The 20,110-nt window shown below is 53.3% G+C and overlaps 1 protein-coding gene across 1 annotated transcript in view; it reads right to left on the bottom strand.

Annotated features, from left to right (window-relative positions):
• Positions 1-20,110, bottom strand: part of LMTK2 (lemur tyrosine kinase 2) — a 71,031-nt gene that overhangs the window by 32,576 nt on the left and 18,345 nt on the right. Inside the window, 6 exon segments of the mRNA XM_058680279.1 lie at positions 3,571-3,658; positions 7,413-7,531; positions 9,411-9,484; positions 17,723-17,867; positions 19,636-19,656; positions 19,658-19,761. Of these exon segments, the coding sequence (XP_058536262.1) occupies positions 3,571-3,658; positions 7,413-7,531; positions 9,411-9,484; positions 17,723-17,867; positions 19,636-19,656; positions 19,658-19,761 (551 nt within the window).

Genomic DNA, 20,110 nt, shown 5'->3' with positions numbered 1-20,110 from the left:
ACGCTGGCCCCAGCAGCAGCCAGGCACCAGGACAGGACAGCCCAGGGACAGGCCCCATGCCGGCCAGCCTCGAGGTGCGGGGAAGCCACGCAGCCCAGGGCAGGGCGGCCTAGTGCACCAGCTGGCCAGCACTCAACCCGCTCCCGCCTCAAGTAGAACACGCACAGCAACGGGCACACAAAGCCAACCCCAGAAGGGACGGGACAGCTCAGAGCTGAGGACACAGCTTGGGGTGGGCCTGAGGCCTCCGCAGGCCGCTTTGCATCACCTGACGCCAGTTTTCCAACTTGTAGAACAGGGTCACTGCTCCCACGTCATCGTGCTGGAACACCCAAGCCCACCAAGGAGCCCGGGCCCGGATGCTGGGCCTTCCCTTCCTTCCTCTCAGCTCGGGCTGGCTGGGCTCCCGCCAGCAGCCGCCACTCTCAGGGCTCTGTGGGCGTGAGCACCATGTGCTCCGGCTGTGCGGACAAGGCCAGACCCCTGCTCTGGAGCTGGGTGACAGAGCTGCACAAGCTGCCACATGGGCAGTGAGCGCCACTGAGCACGGTCACTCAGCTCGGCTCACGGCAGCCACAGCCAGGACTCCCTTGCACAGGACCCTGCCCTGCAGCGGCTCCAACCCACCCCCACCCCTCTCCGCACCCCTGCGCAGCCTTCCCCAGGACGGCTACACTGAGCCTGCAACAACACCCAGACACAGCCAGCAGCTGAGCGAGGTCCGAGCGCAGGGCTCACTCACTGGCTCCCGGGAAGGCCAGGGAGCCGTGGGGGGCTGCGTACCACCCTTCTGCACATGTCTGCAGTGCCTTATCCATGATCCCTCAGCAAGCGGCGTCTCCTGGCACCGTGGTCCTCGCCCAGCCTGTGTCATGCTCACGGCCACCGTCCACATCACAGCTCAGCCATGCAGACCTGGCAGAGCTCTCACCTGACTTCACACACACTCCCAAGATAGTCCTCTTAAATGCATACAGGTGGCCCGGCGCGGTAGCCTAGTGGCTAAAGTCCTTGAACACACCAGAATTCCATATAGGTGCCACTTCCTGTACCAGCTGCTCCACTTCCCATCCAGCTCCCTGCTTGTGGCCTGGGAAAGCAGTCGAGGATGGCCCAAAGCTTTGGGACCCTGCACCCGCGAGGGAGACCCGGAAGAGGTTCCTGGTTCCCTGCTTTGGATCGACGCAGCACCAGCCGTTGCGCTCACTAGGGGAGTGACTCATCGGACGGAAGATCTTCCTCTCTGTCTCTCCTCCTCTCTGTATATCTTTGTAATAAAAATAAATAAATCTTAAAAAAAAAAAAAAAAGAACAATGACTGGTCCTGTCTGGTCTGCTGGCCATTGTCCCCGGGCTCCGCGGCCCCAGGGATGCTGTCCCACGCACCTGCCAGGGCAGCAAGGAGCAGGCGCGCCGCCGGGCACACGAGACAGTGGCCGCTCAAGGCAGGGCAGCTGCCACTGCGTCAGCCTCGTCCGTCCCCGAGGAGTGGGCTTCAGCAGTGAGGTGGTATGGGCATCATGTGCCCCTCCCTGCCACACACAGCTGGGCAGCCCGTCTACCCCGTGCAGTTGGCAGACAAGAACTGCCCACGACAGCAGAGCACACAGCAGCGGGTTTAACTCTAGCTCTCCCCAGAGGTGGGGGAGACCTCGCGGCCCAGCTGCTCTGAAGTAGGGCTAAAAAACGCTGACAAGGGCCCAGGGCAGCAACCTAGCAGCTAAAGTCCTCGCCTTGCACGTGCCGGGGTCCCATATGAGCGCAGGTTCTAATCCCGGCAGCTCCACTTCCCATTCAGCTCCCTGCTTGGGGCCTGGGAAAGCAGCCCAGGACAGCCCAAGGCATGGGAGCCTGCACCCATGTGGGAGACCCAGAAGAGGTTCCTGGCTCCTGGTTTTTAGATCGGCTCAGCTCCGGCCATTGCAGCCGCTTGGGGAGTGAATCGATAGACAGAAGATCTTCCTCTCGGTCTCTCCTCCTCTCTGTATATCTGACTTTCCAATAAAAAAAAATTTGAAAAAAAAATTTAATGTATTCCATTTCCAATATTAAAAAAAGCTGACACACACTTCAGATTTTGTTAGGCTAAGCACACATGCTGTCAACAAAACTAATGTAATTAATTACAAAATTAAGCCACAATTCAAGCCAATAGATGGGGGGAAATTAAAACAAGAATGAGTCAAGAATCCAAAATAAAGCAAGGAAAAAAGAAAAAAAAATTAATGAGGAAGAAAAACATCTCCAAACAGGTTGATGAAATTCCAATTATCTCACCAACAATAAATCCAAGTGAGGTTAGTGCTTGAGCCACAAGGATTTACAAGACATGGGACTGTGTTAGCTTCAGCAACATCTTTACCTTGATGGGTTTAACTGGAGAGAAAGACACTGCACAGTAATAACAGCTTGAACTATCCGTCACATCGGTTCTGTCTGTGGCCCTCCCACGAGGCACCCAAACACAGCACGAGGAGAATTCCTAACCCGAGTGGGACACTGTGGTACACTTCTCTCAGAATCTGGGACAAAATGGATTCAAACTTCCATCCTCCTCCGCCCTTCCCCAAACCAGGCTCGTAAACCTGACCCAAAGCTGCTCGGAGAATGCCATATGAACCGACACCAGAATCCAGGTGTCCCACCCGCATCGCACACACACCAACGGCCGGGCCTACAGCCAGGACGGGAGCAGCCAGGGGCAGGGCCGCAGTGGCTGCGGCCATCCGAGCGGGAGCAGGCTCTCTGGCTGCCCCAAGCCACAGGGACAGAGGGCCGCCAGGACATCAGCCAGGGACAGCGGGCATGCCAGGTCAGCACCTCTGCTGATCCCGCCTGGCGAGCCACACAGAAAGCCATCGTCTGGGCTGCGCACCATCCATCCTAACAGCTGCAGACGCTGTCTGAGGGACGTCGGGGTTCACCTGGGCACGCCCACTTCTCCATGGAAGTCAACTACCCATCAGTCAGCTCAAATAACTCCTTTTGGGAAATCATTACCTGCCCAAAACACAGGCTTCTGAGCAATTACATGTCCTGTATTGGGTGAAAATCCCACCAGAAATTACCAGAATTCACACAAACCTGCACACGGAACATCTTTCCAACTACTGAAATTACTGTGGTAAGAAATGAGGTTAATTTTAGGCTTACAAACACACCCGACTCTTCATAAACACTGCACAAGTCCACTGCTTCCTGATGGATTCGGGGACCCTCAGCGAGCCCCCGGGTGAGAACGGCAGGGCTCCCTCACGGGGTGGAGTGTCTGGACTCGCCCCGCTGCAGGGCACACTGGCAGCAGGGCTGGCTCTGCCCCACACACACCCTTACCACGAAACACTCCCTTCAGGTCATCCACAAAGAAAAGGCAATGACCAGAACCTACCTCGGGGTCTCTCATGGTTTAAGTGTGGCATGCGGATCCACCACCTGGCACGTCGGGTGAGTTCACACTGCCACTGCACATCCCGAGGAGTGGGTGGCAGAGTCCTGCCCTGGGGATGGACGGTGGACACACGTGTCAAAACCTCTAAGAAACGGCTGCGCCAAGTTCTACCAGAAACTTACCAGGTCGCAGAACTCAAACACCAGCAGATAGGGGATCGCTTCCACGCACTGTCCAACACACTGGAGGACGTTCGGGTGCTGAAGAACGCTGCCCAAGACAGAAGTCAGAGGACGGTGGTCAGCAGCGGCGCTGGGGAACCCTCCGCCCGACAACTCACCGCGGACAGGCACAAAGGCTCAGAACGTCACACACAGGCAGGCTTGGCAGGTGCACACAAAACTACCTGATGACCGCGTGACTCAAAGCCAACAAGGTGAACAGTTTCACAAACCAGAACTCCCAGAAGTATCTTAACATTGTCAGGTCCTACCTGGAGCTGGCTGGCTGTACCCTGCACACTAGCCTGCCAGCTCCACAGGACATGTGAGCTCTTTTTGGAAAATATAATGCTCATTTTAAGACAAGTTTGAAGGTGAAACGGGGAAGGCTGCTGTGGCCCAGTCACACCCAGCGCACGCCCACAGCCAGGCCCTGGCTCTGCCACAGGTGCGAGTAGCCTCTGCATGAGGGGCTGCAGGTGCACACGTGTCCAGCTGCAGCATGGGAGACACGGGCGATCTCCATCAACCTTCGTGCCCAGCAGCCGAGGCCCTGTCTGTCATTCCTACCGCATTGTCACTCTGGAAACATGGCCTTGTGCATGCGAAAGCAGTAGTTGGTTCTCTGAGATGGAATGCTTCCCTCCACTTAATCCTGACATGTCGCAACAGTTTGGTCCTCCACGCGGCAAAGCGGTATCCCAAGGCAGGGACACACCTCCGTCTGCTCGGCCACTCACCCACCGAGCAAAGTTTACATGTGTACACAACGTGTCACTTCTCTGGAATAAAGGCCCAGGTGTGTCCAGGCGAGCCGACAATATGGTGACTGTTTCTAGGAGAGGCTTCCGAGACGGGACGACCCCTGGCATCACACGGCCAGTGCAGCACATCCCCCCGTTGAGGACCAACCTCCTCCCTGCCACTGGACGGCCCTCAGACGGGAACGACACGGGGGCTCGCCCCTGCTGGCCCGCCCTGCAGACTGTGGACTCCCTGCCTCCATCAGCACAGGGACGACTTCCTGACGTGACCCACTGTGGCTGTAACGCTGTTAGCAAGGCCAGCCTTCTTCCTCACCGTTGCTGTTGAGCCTTTTTCACAAAAGCAGGCAGTCACACTCGTATGGCTGTCAGCTCCAGCCTATCGATTCTGTTCTGCCGCCACTGACACGTCTCGCTGGCAGACAGCTCCAAGTCCAGAGTAATAGCTTTGACCACTCTGGTGTTTGTCCTTATTCATAAACTTCACAGAAATGTTGCACACGGTTTTTAAGATGTACTGAGGGGAGGGGGTTTGGCCAAGTCACCACTCACCATGTCCACATCCCACACTGCAGCTCCTGTATTCAGTCCAGCTCCTGGGCCCCCGATTCAGCCCCCCACCAATGTGCAGTACCCGGGGAGGCAGCGGACGATGGCCGTGGGCCTCCGATCCAGCCCCCCACCAATGTGCAGTACCCGGGGAGGCAGCGGACGATGGCCGTGGGCCTCCGATCCAGCGTCCCACCAACGTGCAGTACCCGGGGAGGCAGCGGACGATGGCCGTGGGCCTCCGATCCAGCGTCCCACCAACGTGCAGTACCCGGGGAGGCAGCGGACGATGGCCGTGGGCCTCCGATCCAGCGCCCCACCAACGTGCAGTACCCGGGGAGGCAGCGGACGATGGCCGTGGGCCTCCGATCCAGCGTCCCACCAACGTGCAGTACCCGGGGAGGCAGCGGACGATGGCCGTGGGCCTCCGATCCAGCCCCACACCAACGTGCAGTACCCGGGGAGGCAGCGGACGATGGCCGTGGGCCTCCGATCCAGCGTCCCACCAACGTGCAGTACCCGGGGAGGCAGCGGACGATGGCCGTGGGCCTCCGATCCAGCCCCGCACCAACGTGCAGTACCCGGGGAGGCAGCGGACGATGGCCCAAGCACCTGGATCCCTGCCGCGCATGTGTGAGACCCGGACTGAGTTCCACACTCCTGACTTTGTACTGGTCCAGCCCTGGCTGTCGCAGGCATTTGGGAAATGAACCAGTAGATGGAAGAGCTCTCTCTTTCAAATCAAACAAAAATTTAAAAACAAAAACAAACAAACCAAAACTAGACAGCTCTTGCTGAAGTTTTGATGGTAAATGCAGTCACCGATTTATCAACTGGAAAAGAATCAACAACCTTACTGCACTGCACTGAGCTCTCTCCATCTATGAACACGCTATTGTCCCCATTCGTTGGCCTTTATTTCATCAGCACTTTGTTTTACACATATAGATCCCGAGCAGGTACAGTATTTCCTTTTTGTTTCTGAGCCGAGTATAAATGCCGCATTTTCAGTTTGTTTTCATGTGCTCACTGCCAGTACACGGTATACATGGTAGTAAAACGGAGAGAGCTGGTGCCGTGGCATAGCCGGTTAAGCCTCCACCTGCGGCACCAGCACCCCCCATGTGGGTGCCTGTCCATGTCTCAGCTGCTCCACTTCCTATCCAGCTCCTTGCTGACGGCCTGGGAAAGTAGAAGATGGCTCAAGTCCCCGGGTGCCTGCAGCCATGTGGGAGACCCAGAAGAAGTTCCTGGTTTCAGCTCAGCTCAATTGCAGCCATTGTGCCTGTTTGGGCAGTGAATCAGCAGACAGAAATTCTCTCTTGTCTTTCCTCTCTCTTTAACTCTTTCAAATAAAAATAAAAATCTTAAAAAAAAAAAACTTCTAAGATAAAAGTAAAATTGACTTTCATACCCTGACTATACGCTGCTACCTTGCAGAAGTCACTTATTAACAACAGGATTTTTTGTTGTTGTGGATCCTTTGGCATTTTTCCCGCGTTTGTCCTTCCTCACCCATCTGCCCTTCCCCTCCGCTCCCTGCAGCCTTCCCACACCACCGTGAACAGCAACACCGCCCCAAACCTCCGCAGCCGTCCCGCCTGGGATCAACATGGCGGCTCTCCGTGGCTCTTCATCACGGTCAGGAGGCCTGCTCACACACTTGTTCCTTTTCTCTTTAGAAAAATGTGTCACTGATTAGGACAGATTTGGTGGTCTGAAATACTCAAGGTTCCCTTGATCTAGAACAAACGCGACAACTCCTCCCGCTTGGAGGGTATTTTCTCTGAACAAAGAACCTTGGTGTTCTGTTCTTAGCATCTGAATCACGTGTCCTGGCCTTCTGGCCCCCACTGTTCCCGCTTTGGGTTGATCCTATTTGGGATTTGCTCAAATTCCTGAATCCGCAGCTTTTGTCTGTCCAGTCTGTTCTCTGAGTATCTGCCTAGCCCCATCCTTCACGCGGGGCGTCTCTGACGTGGGGGTGAGCTCCCCATGTTCCCCCGTGCACCTGTCCCCCAGCCCGTCTGCTCCCTGCTGCTCACACTGGGCAGTACCTAGCACGGCCTCCTCGTGTCCTTTCCGCTCCACCGCTGAGCTCCCTCTCTGACGTCCCCACTGCAGTTACTGCCTGCCTTCTTTGCTTCCGGAATGACCATTCTGTCTTCTATGTCTTCACTGAGACTTTATTAGTACTATTATTTTTCATCTGCTGCATAGGCATTGCTCAGCAAAGTATCTTCATGCAGTGGCTTTAAATCCTCGCCAGAGAACTCTTCACACCTTGGTCACCTCAGCTGGTGACTTGTCATTCCCTGCTCCTTGGAGCAAGTGATTCTTCAGTGGAACTCGACACTGTGGGTCGCAGCAGCTCCTGGTTCTCACGTCCTCACCCGTGTTTCAGGAGTGATTTCTGAAGTAGCTGTAAGCATCTGTTTTCCCAAAAGCCCACGGGCTCCGCTCACAGAGCCCACGGGAAGGTCTACTTACTAGTAAGGTTCTCCATTTTTCAGGAAGGTATCTTGATCCTTGGCGCTCGCGCTGGCTTTTAACTCCTTCACTATCACTCTTGCTACACTAGTGCCTGTGTAAATCTCTCCAAGGAGGACCTGGAACCAAAGGGAAGATTCTGCGTCAGTTTCATCCAAGCCAGTAAAGCAGTCCGTCTCATTTACCAGAGAACCCACAAGGAGGAAACGGCCAGTCGGTGGCCTCTGTCATCCCAGGCAGGCTGGACAAGGCCCACATGTCCGTCAGGTAAACGGCTATTTTAAGTCTAGCCGTTAGGTTGTTATAACGCTCACAGATTTATTTAAGACTGTATTCTAATTTTATGGAGGTTACCCAGGACCCCATGGAAGGGCGATTTGTGCATGCTCAGTTCAAATGTGACTCAGACATCCTCAGGGAGCCTTGGGCTCGGCTTACTTTGCAGAAGATGAGCTGCCATTTAGTGGGCAAGCAAGTGACTACTGCACCACAACACCCAGAAAGTCCGTGGCATTCCAACAAGCTTCACCTTACACCGAAACTTCAGCCAGAACACATAGGAAAAGAAAAATCCCGCTGAAAATCCAGACTGGGCAAACTAAGAATGAGCCAGCTCATATAAGAACCAGCTTTAAGGGCACTATTAAACCATATCAGATAATGCAAAGGCATTTCAAAATACAATATTCAACATTAAAATGATGAAGGGAAGGTTTTTTATCTCATTAGAGAAAGGTCAAAACTAAAAACCTTCTTTCTGAACATTTCATAGGATAGGAGTCTCTTTAAAGTCCTGGGAACACAGTGATATTCTAAACAAATTTAAAGGCAGAGTAACTAAATCCTAATTTTGTTTTCAAATAATTAGTGCATATTAATAAGCACAACAATCATAAAATACCAGTTTCCGCAAGGGACAGTGTAACCGCCGGCCACCACAGTGACCCGGTCAGCCTCGGCCTGCACGACCACTTTGTCGTTGGAAGTCTGTGGCCACGACTCCCTCAACACCTCAGCCTCTTGGTTCCTTTGCCTCACAAGCCCCTGCCTGTGGCCTGGGAAAGCAGTCCAGGACGGCCCAGGGCCTTGGGACTCTGCACCCGTGTGGGAGACCCGGAAGAGGCTCCTGGCTCCTGGGTCTCCCACCCGCCTGGCCCCACCACCAGAAGATCCTTAAGGCCTGAGTCTCCCCACTAAGCAGGGCAGCATCCTGTGGGCAGGCATCTGCCGTGTGCTGCTACATGTTGGCACTCCACGCCTGGCTTCAGCACCAACAGGTCGGCCACATGAAGAGCTCTGGGCAAGCTGCCCGGAAGCCTTAGTAAGGAGGCTGAAGGAGTGGAAGGTGGAGAGCTGACAGACTAGAAAGGAAAGACAAGCGGCCTAAGGCACCTGAACACCCAGCAAACCTCTCCTGGTCACTGCCCTGCTCCGGCCAGCCTGAGCACTCCAGCAGGAACCTTTGCCGAGGTTACAGAGATGGCTGCTACCCAGGGGCAACAGTGTGTCAGTTCTGCCTTCCCCACAATCGGTATAAACACCAGCGACAAGGCCTGTTAGCACTGGGTTAGCACTGGGTTGTGAGAAGCCGGCCCAGCGTGGCTTTCATGACAGGACCACTACCTGTACCTGCAGCAATATTTTTGATAAAATTTTTTTAAAAAAAACTATGGTCTAAACTTCTGCATCCTGGCCGAAGCTCACATGTTGAACCTGATCACAATGTGATGGGGGTGGGTCCTTTTGGGGAGGGGAGGGTCCTGTCCTTGCTGTCAACCCCAGGATGGGCCTTCACCGCGTGACCCCAGACTTCTGTCACTGACAAGCACTTCAGGAAAGGCACACGCCCAGGAAGGCCAGGCTGGAGGGCCCATGGGGAGACACACTCCACACGTGGCCTCTTGGACAAGGTGGCACGTCATGTGACATGGCTCTTACCTAGCCTTGAACTCTACCAGCATGATCGGGGAAATAAAGGAAAGTGAGGCACATTCTTACCTTCCCAAACCAGCCGTTCCCGATTTCCTGTATATAGTTCAGGCTGTGGCGGGCTACTTGAGACTTCAAACCTTCTGCAGAGAAAAGAACATTATTAAAAATCAAATATAAGGTAATCTTTAAACTAAAATAAGTAACCTGTAAATTACAAACTCTGACAAACATTTGTTCTCATTAAGATAGAGACAAACACGAAAAACACCCTCTTCGAATCCCAAGCACTTTCTGCACTGACGATACTCGGCTCTGAGGCCTCAGGGCCTCGCACTGCCTTCTTTTCCATTCTAAGGTGCAGACCCCAGTGAGCGGGCCAGCGCACACGACAGGATTTCTAGAGATGTAAAGTAGAAAAGATTCCTGAAGATACAACGGTAGGAACTGCTCCAATCTGCTGACCGACAGGAATGCCCACAGGCAAGAGGCGAGTGACGGGGGCTCCTGAAGTTGGTGAGAAGGGCTGACCATGGAGGCAGCAGCCACACCAAGGTGAGCTCATGACCGACCTGGGGGAGGAGGGCCCAGGAGCCGGCACATCCGCTAAGCACCAAGGGGAAACACCGTGAACCAAGCATTCTCCATGCCAGCTTGACGGCGGCACGGGACACTCTGCAAGCCAAGGTTCAGGGGCGGCTGCCAGCACCACAGGGGCCTCTGGACACACACAAAAGTCCCGAAACCCACACCGAGAAATAAAGCCCCCTGGCTAGGGTTGCTACACAGCTAAACATGAAAGCAAACATCACTACATGACTAGTGTGCACAGCTTCTCTTTTTATTTCCTGCGTAATTTAAGTATGACTCCTAGGGGCTAACGTTGCGGGGCTAAGCCACCACCTACAACGCCACTATCCCATGAGTGCCAGTTCGCGTCCCTCCTGGCTGCTCCACTTCCAATCCAGTTTCCTGCCAATGTGTCTAGAAAAGCAGTGGGAATGCCCTGCCACCCACACACAGGACACGGTAGGAGTTCCTGACTCCTGGCTTTGGCCTGGCCCAGCCCTGGCCACTGCAGTCGGCCAGCTGATGAAACTGTAACTCTAACTTTCAAATAAATACACATTTAAAAATAAAATCTGACTGCTTGGCACAGAACATGTGAAGAGGTTAACCTGCGAAGGCAGCATGGAGGGCTGGGCAGCATCCTTGTATGTCTCAATGGCCGCCTGGGTCACACACTCAGGATGCTAACCAAACCTTCCTCACAGTCACTAAGAAAATACCTGAGAAACACACCCAAACAAGAATAAACACCAAAGCAAAGCAGCACACACCCTAAAAAACAAAATTGCTGTAAGGGAATGAAATGAAAAACGGACCTTAAAAATCCAGGTGGGGCCCGGCGGCATGGCCTAGCAGCTAAAGTCCTCGCCTTGAAAGCCCCGGGATCCCATATGGGCGCCGGTTCTAATCCCGGCAGCTCCACTTCCCAGCCAGCTCCCTGCTTGTGGCCTGGGAAAGCAGTCGAGGACGGCCCAATGCATTGGGACCCTGCACCCGCGTGGGAGACCTGGAAGAGGTTCCAGGTTCCCAGCTTCGGATCGGCGCGCACCGGCCCGTTGTGGCTCACTTGGGGAGTGAATCATCGGACGAAAGATCTTCCTCTCTGTCTCTCCTCCTCTGTGTATATCTGGCTGTAATAAAATGAATAAATCTTAAAAAAAAAAAAAAAAAATCCAGGTGGAATTGCAAAGGCTCCAACAGCCGCCAAGAGCCTTGAAAAAGAAGTTAGTCTCAAAGCTTCTCAATTTCACAACTTATTAAGAAACCGAAGCTCCATCAACCACAAGAGTGTGATATTGCCATAAAGACAGGCAGACAGATCAATAGAATACGTCTGAGTGCACAGATGAACCCCAAGAAATATCAGGTGATTTTCAAAAGGAGTGCAGGACAATTCAATGGGGAAAGTGCAGCTCCCCGTGCCCCGCCCCGACACTGCTACCACACACGCAGGCAGATGCTCTGGGCAGAAGGCTGAAGCCACACCACTACCTTACATCACATGAACAGAACAAAAATGTCACTCAAGATGGATCAAAAGCTGAAGAGCTGAACAAACTCACCCAAGAAAATACAAGAGTAAATCTTCATGACCAATTTTGGAATGAGTTTTTAAAATATGATACCAAAGTACAAGGAACATAGTAGAAAAAAAAATAAATTGAATTTCATCAATTTAAAACTTTTTTGGGCCACTGCTCAGGCAAAGCGGGAAGGGCTGCCTCCTGCGAAGCTGGCATCCCACATGGACATGGGTTTGTGCCCTGGTTGCCCTATTTCCGATCCAGCTCTCTGCTGGTGGCCTGGGAAAAGCCATAAAAAATGGTCCAAATCCTTGGGCCTCTGCCACTCACACGGAGACCCGGACGAAGCTCCTGGCTCCAGCTCTGGCCCGGCCCAGCCCCGGCCACTGTGGCCATTTAGGTGGGCCTCTGCCACTCACACGGAGACCCGGACGAAGCTCCTGGCTCCAGCTCTGGCCCGGCCCAGCCCCGGCCACTGTGGCCATTTAGGTGGGCCTCTGCCACTCACACGGAGACCCGGACGAAGCTCCTGGCTCCAGCTCTGGCCCGGCCCAGCCCCGGCCACTGTGGCCATTTAGGGAGTGAATCAGCAATAGCGATACACCTCTTCATCTTTTCTCCTCTCTGTAACTTTCACTTCCAAATAAGTCTTAAAAATTTCAAACTTTTACACATCAAAGGAATTAAAAGTGAATCCACAGAATGGGAGCAAACACGTACAAATCCTATTATGCAGATATTATAATTCAGACCATGGTAATGGGAAAAGAACCACACAAATTAACAAAGGAAAGAGAGTGGCCCAGCAGGCATCTGGCATGGTACTCAGGAGGGTGCTCTGGGGCCTGACTTGTGGTCTGGTGACTCAACTCCTCATCTTGCAGAGGCCAGGATTCCATTTGGAGCCAATTTGCGTTCCAGCTGCTCTACTTCCTTCCAGCTCCCTGCTTAGCCTGGGAAAGCAGAGGAGGATGGTCCACACACCCATACGGGAGACCAAGAAGACGCTCCTGGCTTTGGATTGGCTCAGCTCTGGCCATTGAGGCCACTTGGGGAGTGAACCCATGGGTGGAAGATCTTCTCTCTGTAAATATGACTTCCAATAAAAACAAGTAATTTTTATTTATTTATTTATTTTTAAAGAATTATTTACTTTATTACAAAGTCAGATATACAGAGGAGGAGAGACAGAGAAGAAGATCTTCCGTCCGATGATTCACTCCCCAAGTGAGCCACAATGGCCGGTGCTGCGCCGATCCGAAGCCAGGAACCAGGAACCTCTTCCGGGTCTCCCACACGGATGCAGGGTCCCAAAGCTTTGGGCCATCCTCCACTGCTTTCCCAGGCCACAGGCAGGGAGCTGGATGGGAAGTGGAGCTGCCGGGATTAGAACCGGCGCCCATATGGGATCCCAGGACGTTCAAGGTGAGGACTTTTAGCCGCTAGGCCACGCGGCCAGGCCCAAAACAAGTAATTTTTAGAGAGGTTCCTCACAGCAGAGTGCCTGTGTCAGGGCCCAGGTCCCGCCTGCAGTCCCAGCTTCCTGCTGACACATGCCCTTAGACACGGCAGGCCCCCTTGGACGCAGCAGGCCCCCAAGCCCCTGCCAGTCACACAGAGACCTGCTCTGAGTTCCCAGCTCCTGGCGCTGGTCTGGCCCCGTCTGACCCATGAGAGGTTGAAATTCGGGGAGAGAGCCGGCAGATGGGACTTCTCTCCTGTCCATCTCTGTCCTTCCTTCTGCCTTTCAAATACATAAAAGTTCAAAATCTGTAAGAAAACATGCTTTGTTTAAAATACAAACAAAAAGAAAGAACCGAAAGCCTGGAACAGGCCCCACCAAAGCGTGAAGGAAAGGAAGGAAAACGCAAGAATGATTCAAGCAGCACCCCCTTCTCCATGGAAAACAGCGGGCTGCCAGCGCCACCCCCAGGGCACCTCCAGATCAGAGGGCGGTGCTCACGCCGTGGCAAAACCCCAACTCAGGAGAAAAACAACCAACTTGGAATTATAGAATAGGGAAGGATTTATTCCTTTATTTTTAAAGATTTATTTATTTATTTATTTTACTGGAAAGACATGTTCAGAGAGAGAAGCAGATATAGAAAGATAAGTCCTCAAGTGGCACCAACGGTCGGAGCTGAGCTGACCCAAAGCCAGGTGCCCGGAGCCTCTTCCGGGTCTCCCACATGGGTGCAGGGTCCCAAGGCTTTGGACTATCCTCGACTGCTTTCCCAGGCCACAGGCACGGAGCTGGATGGGAAGTGGAGCTGCTGGGGCATAAACTTGTGCCCATATGGGATCCCGGCACGTGCATGGTAAGGATTTAGCCACCAAGTCATCGCGCCAGCCCACGAAAGATTTCTTAAGAAACAAATCTCTCTAACTCTAGAAAAATTGTCACATTTTGACTTGTAAAAAAAGACTAGCTATGTTAAATATCAGCAATGGGGGCAAGCGCAGCAGCCTAGTGGCTAAGATCCTTGCCTTGCATGCACTGGGATCCCATATGGGCATCGGTTTGTGTCCCAGAAGTTCCACTTCCCATCCAGCTCCCTGCCTGTGGCCTGGGAAAGCAGTCGAGGACGGACCAAAGCCTTAGGATCCTGCACCTGTGCTGGAGACCTGGAGCAGGCTGCTGGCTCCTGGCTTCGGATCAGTTCCTCTTGGGGAGTGAACCAGCAGACAAAAGATCTTTTTTTTTTTTCTGTCTCCCCCACCCCCAGACAGAAGATCTTTCTGTCTCTCCTCTGAAGATCTGACTTTCCAATAAATCTTTCAAAAAAAAAAATTAGGAACGCTTTTCAGAAAAAAACCCTTTTTTGAGTATAGTGATTAAATTTTTTTAGTGTACCACTTTAATTTTTTCATTTTTGTACATTTTTCTATGGTTACTATGGGGATTACAGTTAACAACCTAAATTTGTAACAATCTAGTTTTAACCAAGTTAATTTCAATACTCTTAGCATTTGACACTCAACTGGCAATAACATAAATTGCTGCAATTCCTGACTGTACTTTTCCTTGGGTACTTGCTGGCAACACGCATGGACATCATCAAGAAAGGTACTCCTTTAAGCACTGATTTTAACAGGGGCAGGCTTCCGGCCTAGCAGTGGGCATTCTGGTTAGGATGTTTGTGACTACTGAATGCTATAACAGTCCTCGGCCACTGGGATGTGACAGCCTGGGCAGGATCTCTGTCCCCATCACACGGCCTGGGCTCATTGCCCAGCCCCAGCTCCTGTTCAGCTTCCTACCGCAGGCCCTGGGAGGCGTGGCATCAGCTTAGATAACAGGGTCCTTGCCCCCCATGGGGAGACACGCACTGGGCGCAGCTTGTGCAAGCCTTTGGGGAGTCAACCAGCACACACACTTGCTCACGCTCTCAAATGTGTTACAAAAAAAAAAGATTCTAAAAATATACCAGCACAATAACAGTGTACAACACACACAGGAACAAGCTTTACATTAAAACAACCAAATGTTCATAAAGTAGAAGTTTTGCAATGTTCACAAGCTTCCAGTCTGCAACTACAGGCAAGACTAAGTAAAGCTCACCCTGTTAGGATGCTGAGGCTTCTAAGGCAGACAGAGGGGAAAACAGCAAGCTGCACAGAAGTACATTCCACTACTGTGCCTGTGTGCGGGTCAGTGTGCAGGTCGCCGACCATGCCCATGTGCGGGTCAGTGTGCGGGTCAGTGTGCGGGTCGGGGATCGTGTCCATGTGCGGGTCAGTGTGCGGGTCGGGGATCGTGTCCATGTGCGGGTCAGTGTGCGGGTAGGGGACCATGCCCATGTGCGGGTCAGTGTGCGGGTCGGGGACCGCACCCGTGCGTGGTTCGGTGTACGGATCCGGGATCGTGTCCATGTGCGGGTCAAGGACTGTGCCTGTGTGTGGGTTGGAGACTGCCCGTGCGCGGGTCAGTGTGCGGGTCGGGGACCGTGCCCGTGTGCGGGTCAGCCCTATCCCGCAGACCTCTGTACATTCTCAATTTTGCAGTGACCTTAAAACAACTCCACAAAAACGCAAATCCTTGAAAAAAAAAAAGTTCAAATGAAGGAAATGGGTCTCCACGGAAGCAGTTCTGTTGAGATGTCTAAGAAACCAAGGAAAGGATTTGTTATCTGAGACAGGTGGGGCCGCAAAACGACGGCAGGGTAAAACCAGGAGGGAGACTTTCAGGGGACAGATCTCCCAGCTGGATCTCAAAATAAAATAAAAAGTGCTTAGAAGGAGAGAAAAGGAAAAGCCAGCAGCACTTGGAGCCCTTGCGGACTCCGTGTTAGGCCATGGTCACTCTCTCACACAATGCCCGACCCGAGCTCCTCCTGCCGGCCCTTCCTTAGGCCACGCTCCAGCACGGGTTCATCAGAGCTCAGCTCCTTCCATGCCACGCTGCCAGGCGATGCTGCAGTAAAGGAACTGCTCTGTGCCCAAGTATCTGCACGTTCACTCAATGACTTCCTAAAGATAATGACTCAAAGTGGAGCTGCAGGGTCCCATGATACATTCTGGCACCCACCCACGTCAGACGGTGTGCTGCAGGAAGACCACCATCCACTCACCCCAAAGGAGGGCAGGAGGCACCTGCCAACCGCCCCCAGCCAGCTCCCCCTCACAGGTCACCCCCCAGTGGTCACTACATTCCATCTCTGCTGGTTAACATCTGGTTGTAAGTGTATTTGGCAAATAACGAGGTTTTCACGTTTACCGTTATCTGAATTTCTTTTCATGAGTTTCTTCTTTCATGTGCTCATTTTTTTTTTTTTTTAATTTGAAAGCCAGTTACACAGAGACAGAAAGACACAAAGACAGAGGCAGAGATCTCGCATGCACCGGTCCACTCCCCTAGCGGCTGCAGCGGCCTGGGCTGAAGCAGCACTTGGAAGCAGCGTGCCGGCAGTGCACACGGCAGCCTGGTGGCTGTACGACGGCAGCCCTTGCTTGGGATCTTAACATGTGACATTTTCAATCCTTTTTGTAGTTTACAGATAGCTTTTGCTATTACAATGAATTTGGTTTTGGTGTCTGTGTATCCGTACAGAATCTGGCCTCTGTGTCAGCTTTGCCAGTTTCCTTTATTCCTTCTAGATCCAGCAGCACACGGGGAAAGGACCCACATTCCCGATCAAACAAACACGTCCTGGGTGGACGTGAAGTGATTCCTTCCTGTGAAGAGGGCTCCAGTGCAACAGAGAGGCAGGTGCAGACAGATACAACCAGGGCGGCTGCCCAGGCCACCCGAATTTTTCTCACGCCCGTGCCCACGCTCCCATCTATCCGGATGCAGCTGGCATAGTCCCTCGGCCTCTTAGCTGTCCCAGCCCCGTCTGCAGAGACGGCTCCGCTGTGTGGCCATTAGCCTCTCCAGGGTGCTTCCTTTCCAGTCCCTGGAGAGGACAGAGAAGCAGCCCGCCCTCCACAAAGGAGCAATGCTGCCTGTGAATGAGCAGCGATGGGACGTGCTGGAGGTCAGCTCAGCTCTACTCTTCCCACTCGGGGACAGTCCCACGCCAGCAGATGCCCCGCCCTGCCGCAGCCGACCTGATCAGGGCTCTATGACCTGCAATGCATTCACGGCTAACAGACTAAAGGTCTCCTGGGGCTTTCCTTAGGTATAAAGCGGAGCAGAGTATAAAACAAGCAACATCCAAACACTCGCACTCAGAGATGAGTACTCTAAAATTATTCTGTAGGATACATTAGAGTCCTTTCAAACTCCACTCTTACGGCTGAAGTAAAAGCATTATTTATAGAAATTAAAACTAAACACTGCATGTCACTTAGTATGCACTGGAAAACCTGCAGACACCAAATAAACCCTACTTTGCAAATCTTTCCTATGAGGAGTACCAGTCAAGCTGGGCAAGCCTACAGGGGCACGGCAAGCCCCCGGGTCTACCCTGCCCTCACTAGGAGACGCTGGCCTTGCAAGGCCTTCAACAGCCTCATTTCAGCAGTCGTGGCAAACGCACTTCTTGATCCACTGGTCACACTCTATTTCTCAACAAGAACTCAATTAACATTTAATCACACCTCTATCTTAAAAAGCTTTGCAAAAAGCCAATGTGATTCACATACCCAAACATAGTCCTTCTCCCCAGGTGCAAGACAGCCAAGTGCCCTCGGCCAGGACTAGGGGAGAGAATGTCTGAGCAGACAGGCACTCAGAGCAGCACGGATTAAAGTCCGACGCATCTGGGACCAATGGTATTCCCACCCTGGAAAGGCGGGGGTCGGAGGGCGGGAGGCACACAGGCCAGGCCTGGGAACATGCCTTACCTACAGAAGGCTGGAACTGGGACGGGGCAGGCAGGGAGATATTTGGCACTGAGAGAGTGAAGACCTCTGCCGGGGACTGGATGGACGGAGTGTCTTCGGCTGGTGGCGTGAAGTCTATCTCATCGTCAAAGTTATCCTCAAACTCCTAAAACCAAGACAGCAAGCATGAAAACCCACAGACTGACACCAAACGGAGACATGTTTGCTCTCTGACTTGGAATGCACCGTCTCTACGTCTATCCCCACCCTCGCCTGCACACATTTCAAGTAAAAAAACAGGTGTTTTCCAAGCGGGCCAGCCCACTTCCACTTCTCTGCATTTCCTGAGACCAACTCCCCGTCGCCCCAAGAGGCACCTGAGTCACAACAGTAGCTCTATGACACATAAGACCTCGCATGTATTACACAGATGGTACTGTTGTCTGTCGGGAAGGCAGGGAGCAGAGACGGGAACAAGGGATGCTGGGAGGAGGGGGCTGTTACTTCTCCACAGAAGAAACGCCTTTGCTTGCTTTCTGGACATTCCTGAAGGTTCTCTCGTTAGAAAGACTTTGCCCATCACTCCCACCCAAACCCTGGCAGCAGCGTGACGCACCCACAGACGACTCTAGAGCCTCAGAGAGGTACACAGAACAACTAAGAAGTGAACAGGGCGAGCGAGGTCTTACTACGGAGACGAAGTCAGACAACTCACTTCCTTTCTGGATCTGCAAGTGCCTTCCACAGGGGGCAGGCTGGCACACACGCTCTGAGACTGCACAAAGGGGACCTCCAACCTTCAGTCCCCAGCCCCATGGAGGATTCTGGGGTGCATCAGTAGCCCCCAACACCCCAGCTCTACTGGGCCCTGGCTCTGCATCACAGTAAGCTCCCTTCCTTATTCAGTGCTGAACCCAGAGGTAATGTGAGAGCCGGGCTGCACTCGGCTATCAGCAATGCCCATCAGCCTGTATCTGCCCCGAACAGCCAGTTTGTGTGTCAAGTCCCTCAGCCAGACAGACGATTGGCCCCAGGCGGTGTGTTCACCACCACCATGTTCCCACAAAAGGGCCCATGGTGACAGGAGCCTGCTCCTGCCTCGTGTGTATGTGTGTGCTGATTTGCTGGGCTGAGTGGAAGGACAGCCCAGCTCTGACCCACCAGGGCAGCCACCAGACTGCACAAAAAGTGCACATAGTAAGACCCACCTCGGGGCTGTTGGTACCAGGCCTGTCTGTCCAGCAGGAGGTCTAAGCTCCCAGTCAGGGTTCCTAACTCGCGAGTTGAACCAGCGGTGCCCAGGTTGTCTGGCCCAGCCCTGCCCTGCTGTGTAGACTCCACACTGCAGGGCAGCTTCTGTGCTGATTCCAGCAGGCCAGTCCCGGGGCAGGACTCTCAGCTGGCTGATGCAGATGCCGTCCGGCCCTCTGCTGCTATTGCCTGGCCCTGCCCTGGGCTCCCTCCCTGGGCCAGGAATTCACCAACAGCAGCGTCCGGCCTCAAACAGGAAACACGCTGGGCATCACTCCACTTTAACCCAAGGATCTGAAACTCAGCTGCCTGCCTAAGCTTGAGAAACAAAACTAAAGCACCCTGCCCTCTGCCCTTCCTTACAGGCCCTGCACCAGGGCCAGCAGCTGCAGCAGGAGGTCTAAGCACAGCCGCCTGCCTTTGTAAATGAAGTTTAATCTGGCACACACCCAGGACCATTTGTTCATAGCGCTGAACGCTGAGAGAGGAGCACTACGATGGCAGCCTGGAAGCTGAGCAGCTGTGCCCAAGACCACAGGGCCTACAACCGTTACCGCTCACTGCTACCCAGGCCTTCAAAAAGTCTGCAGCCGGCGAGAAGGGCACGGAATTCTGCAAGCTACATGCGGCTACGGGCGAGAAGAGCCCGGGCAAGCCCTGGCGGCCCCACCAGCTGTGCTTACCTTGAAGTCTATCTCCGGGTCCCTTGCAGCAGGACACACAGTTTGCAATTAACACGATTAATATAATCAAACTGCACACAGACAGGATCACAAAAGACGAGGGGACTTCTGCAGCGGAGGCCTCCCCTGCGAAGAGAAGGGAGAGCATCAGATGGGCACCCATCCCCCCACATCAACAGCAGGGCACCGACCTCACCCTGCTCTCCGCGGCAGCGAGTGGAGTCGGCCACACGGCTAGGGTAATGCTGATGACCAGCCCGGGAGGGGGAAGTGACTGAGGCGATCTTAGCTTTGCAGAAGAACTGTGAGAATCCAGCTCCTATACACTCTCACCCAGCCCGAGGCTGGGTCCCCACCTGACCTCACCGTGGTGCAGTACCCAAACATCGCTGGGAACACCCACACAACACTGAGCTTGAAATTTTTTTTTTAAAGATTTATTCATTTTTATTGGAAAGCCGGATATACAGAGAGG

Source organism: Ochotona princeps, chromosome 24 (genome assembly GCF_030435755.1).
Source record: "Ochotona princeps isolate mOchPri1 chromosome 24, mOchPri1.hap1, whole genome shotgun sequence".
Classification (NCBI taxonomy): Eukaryota; Metazoa; Chordata; class Mammalia; order Lagomorpha; family Ochotonidae; genus Ochotona; species Ochotona princeps.
Note: the sequence above shows the minus strand (reverse complement) of the source record. Positions and strands in the feature narration are given on the sequence as shown.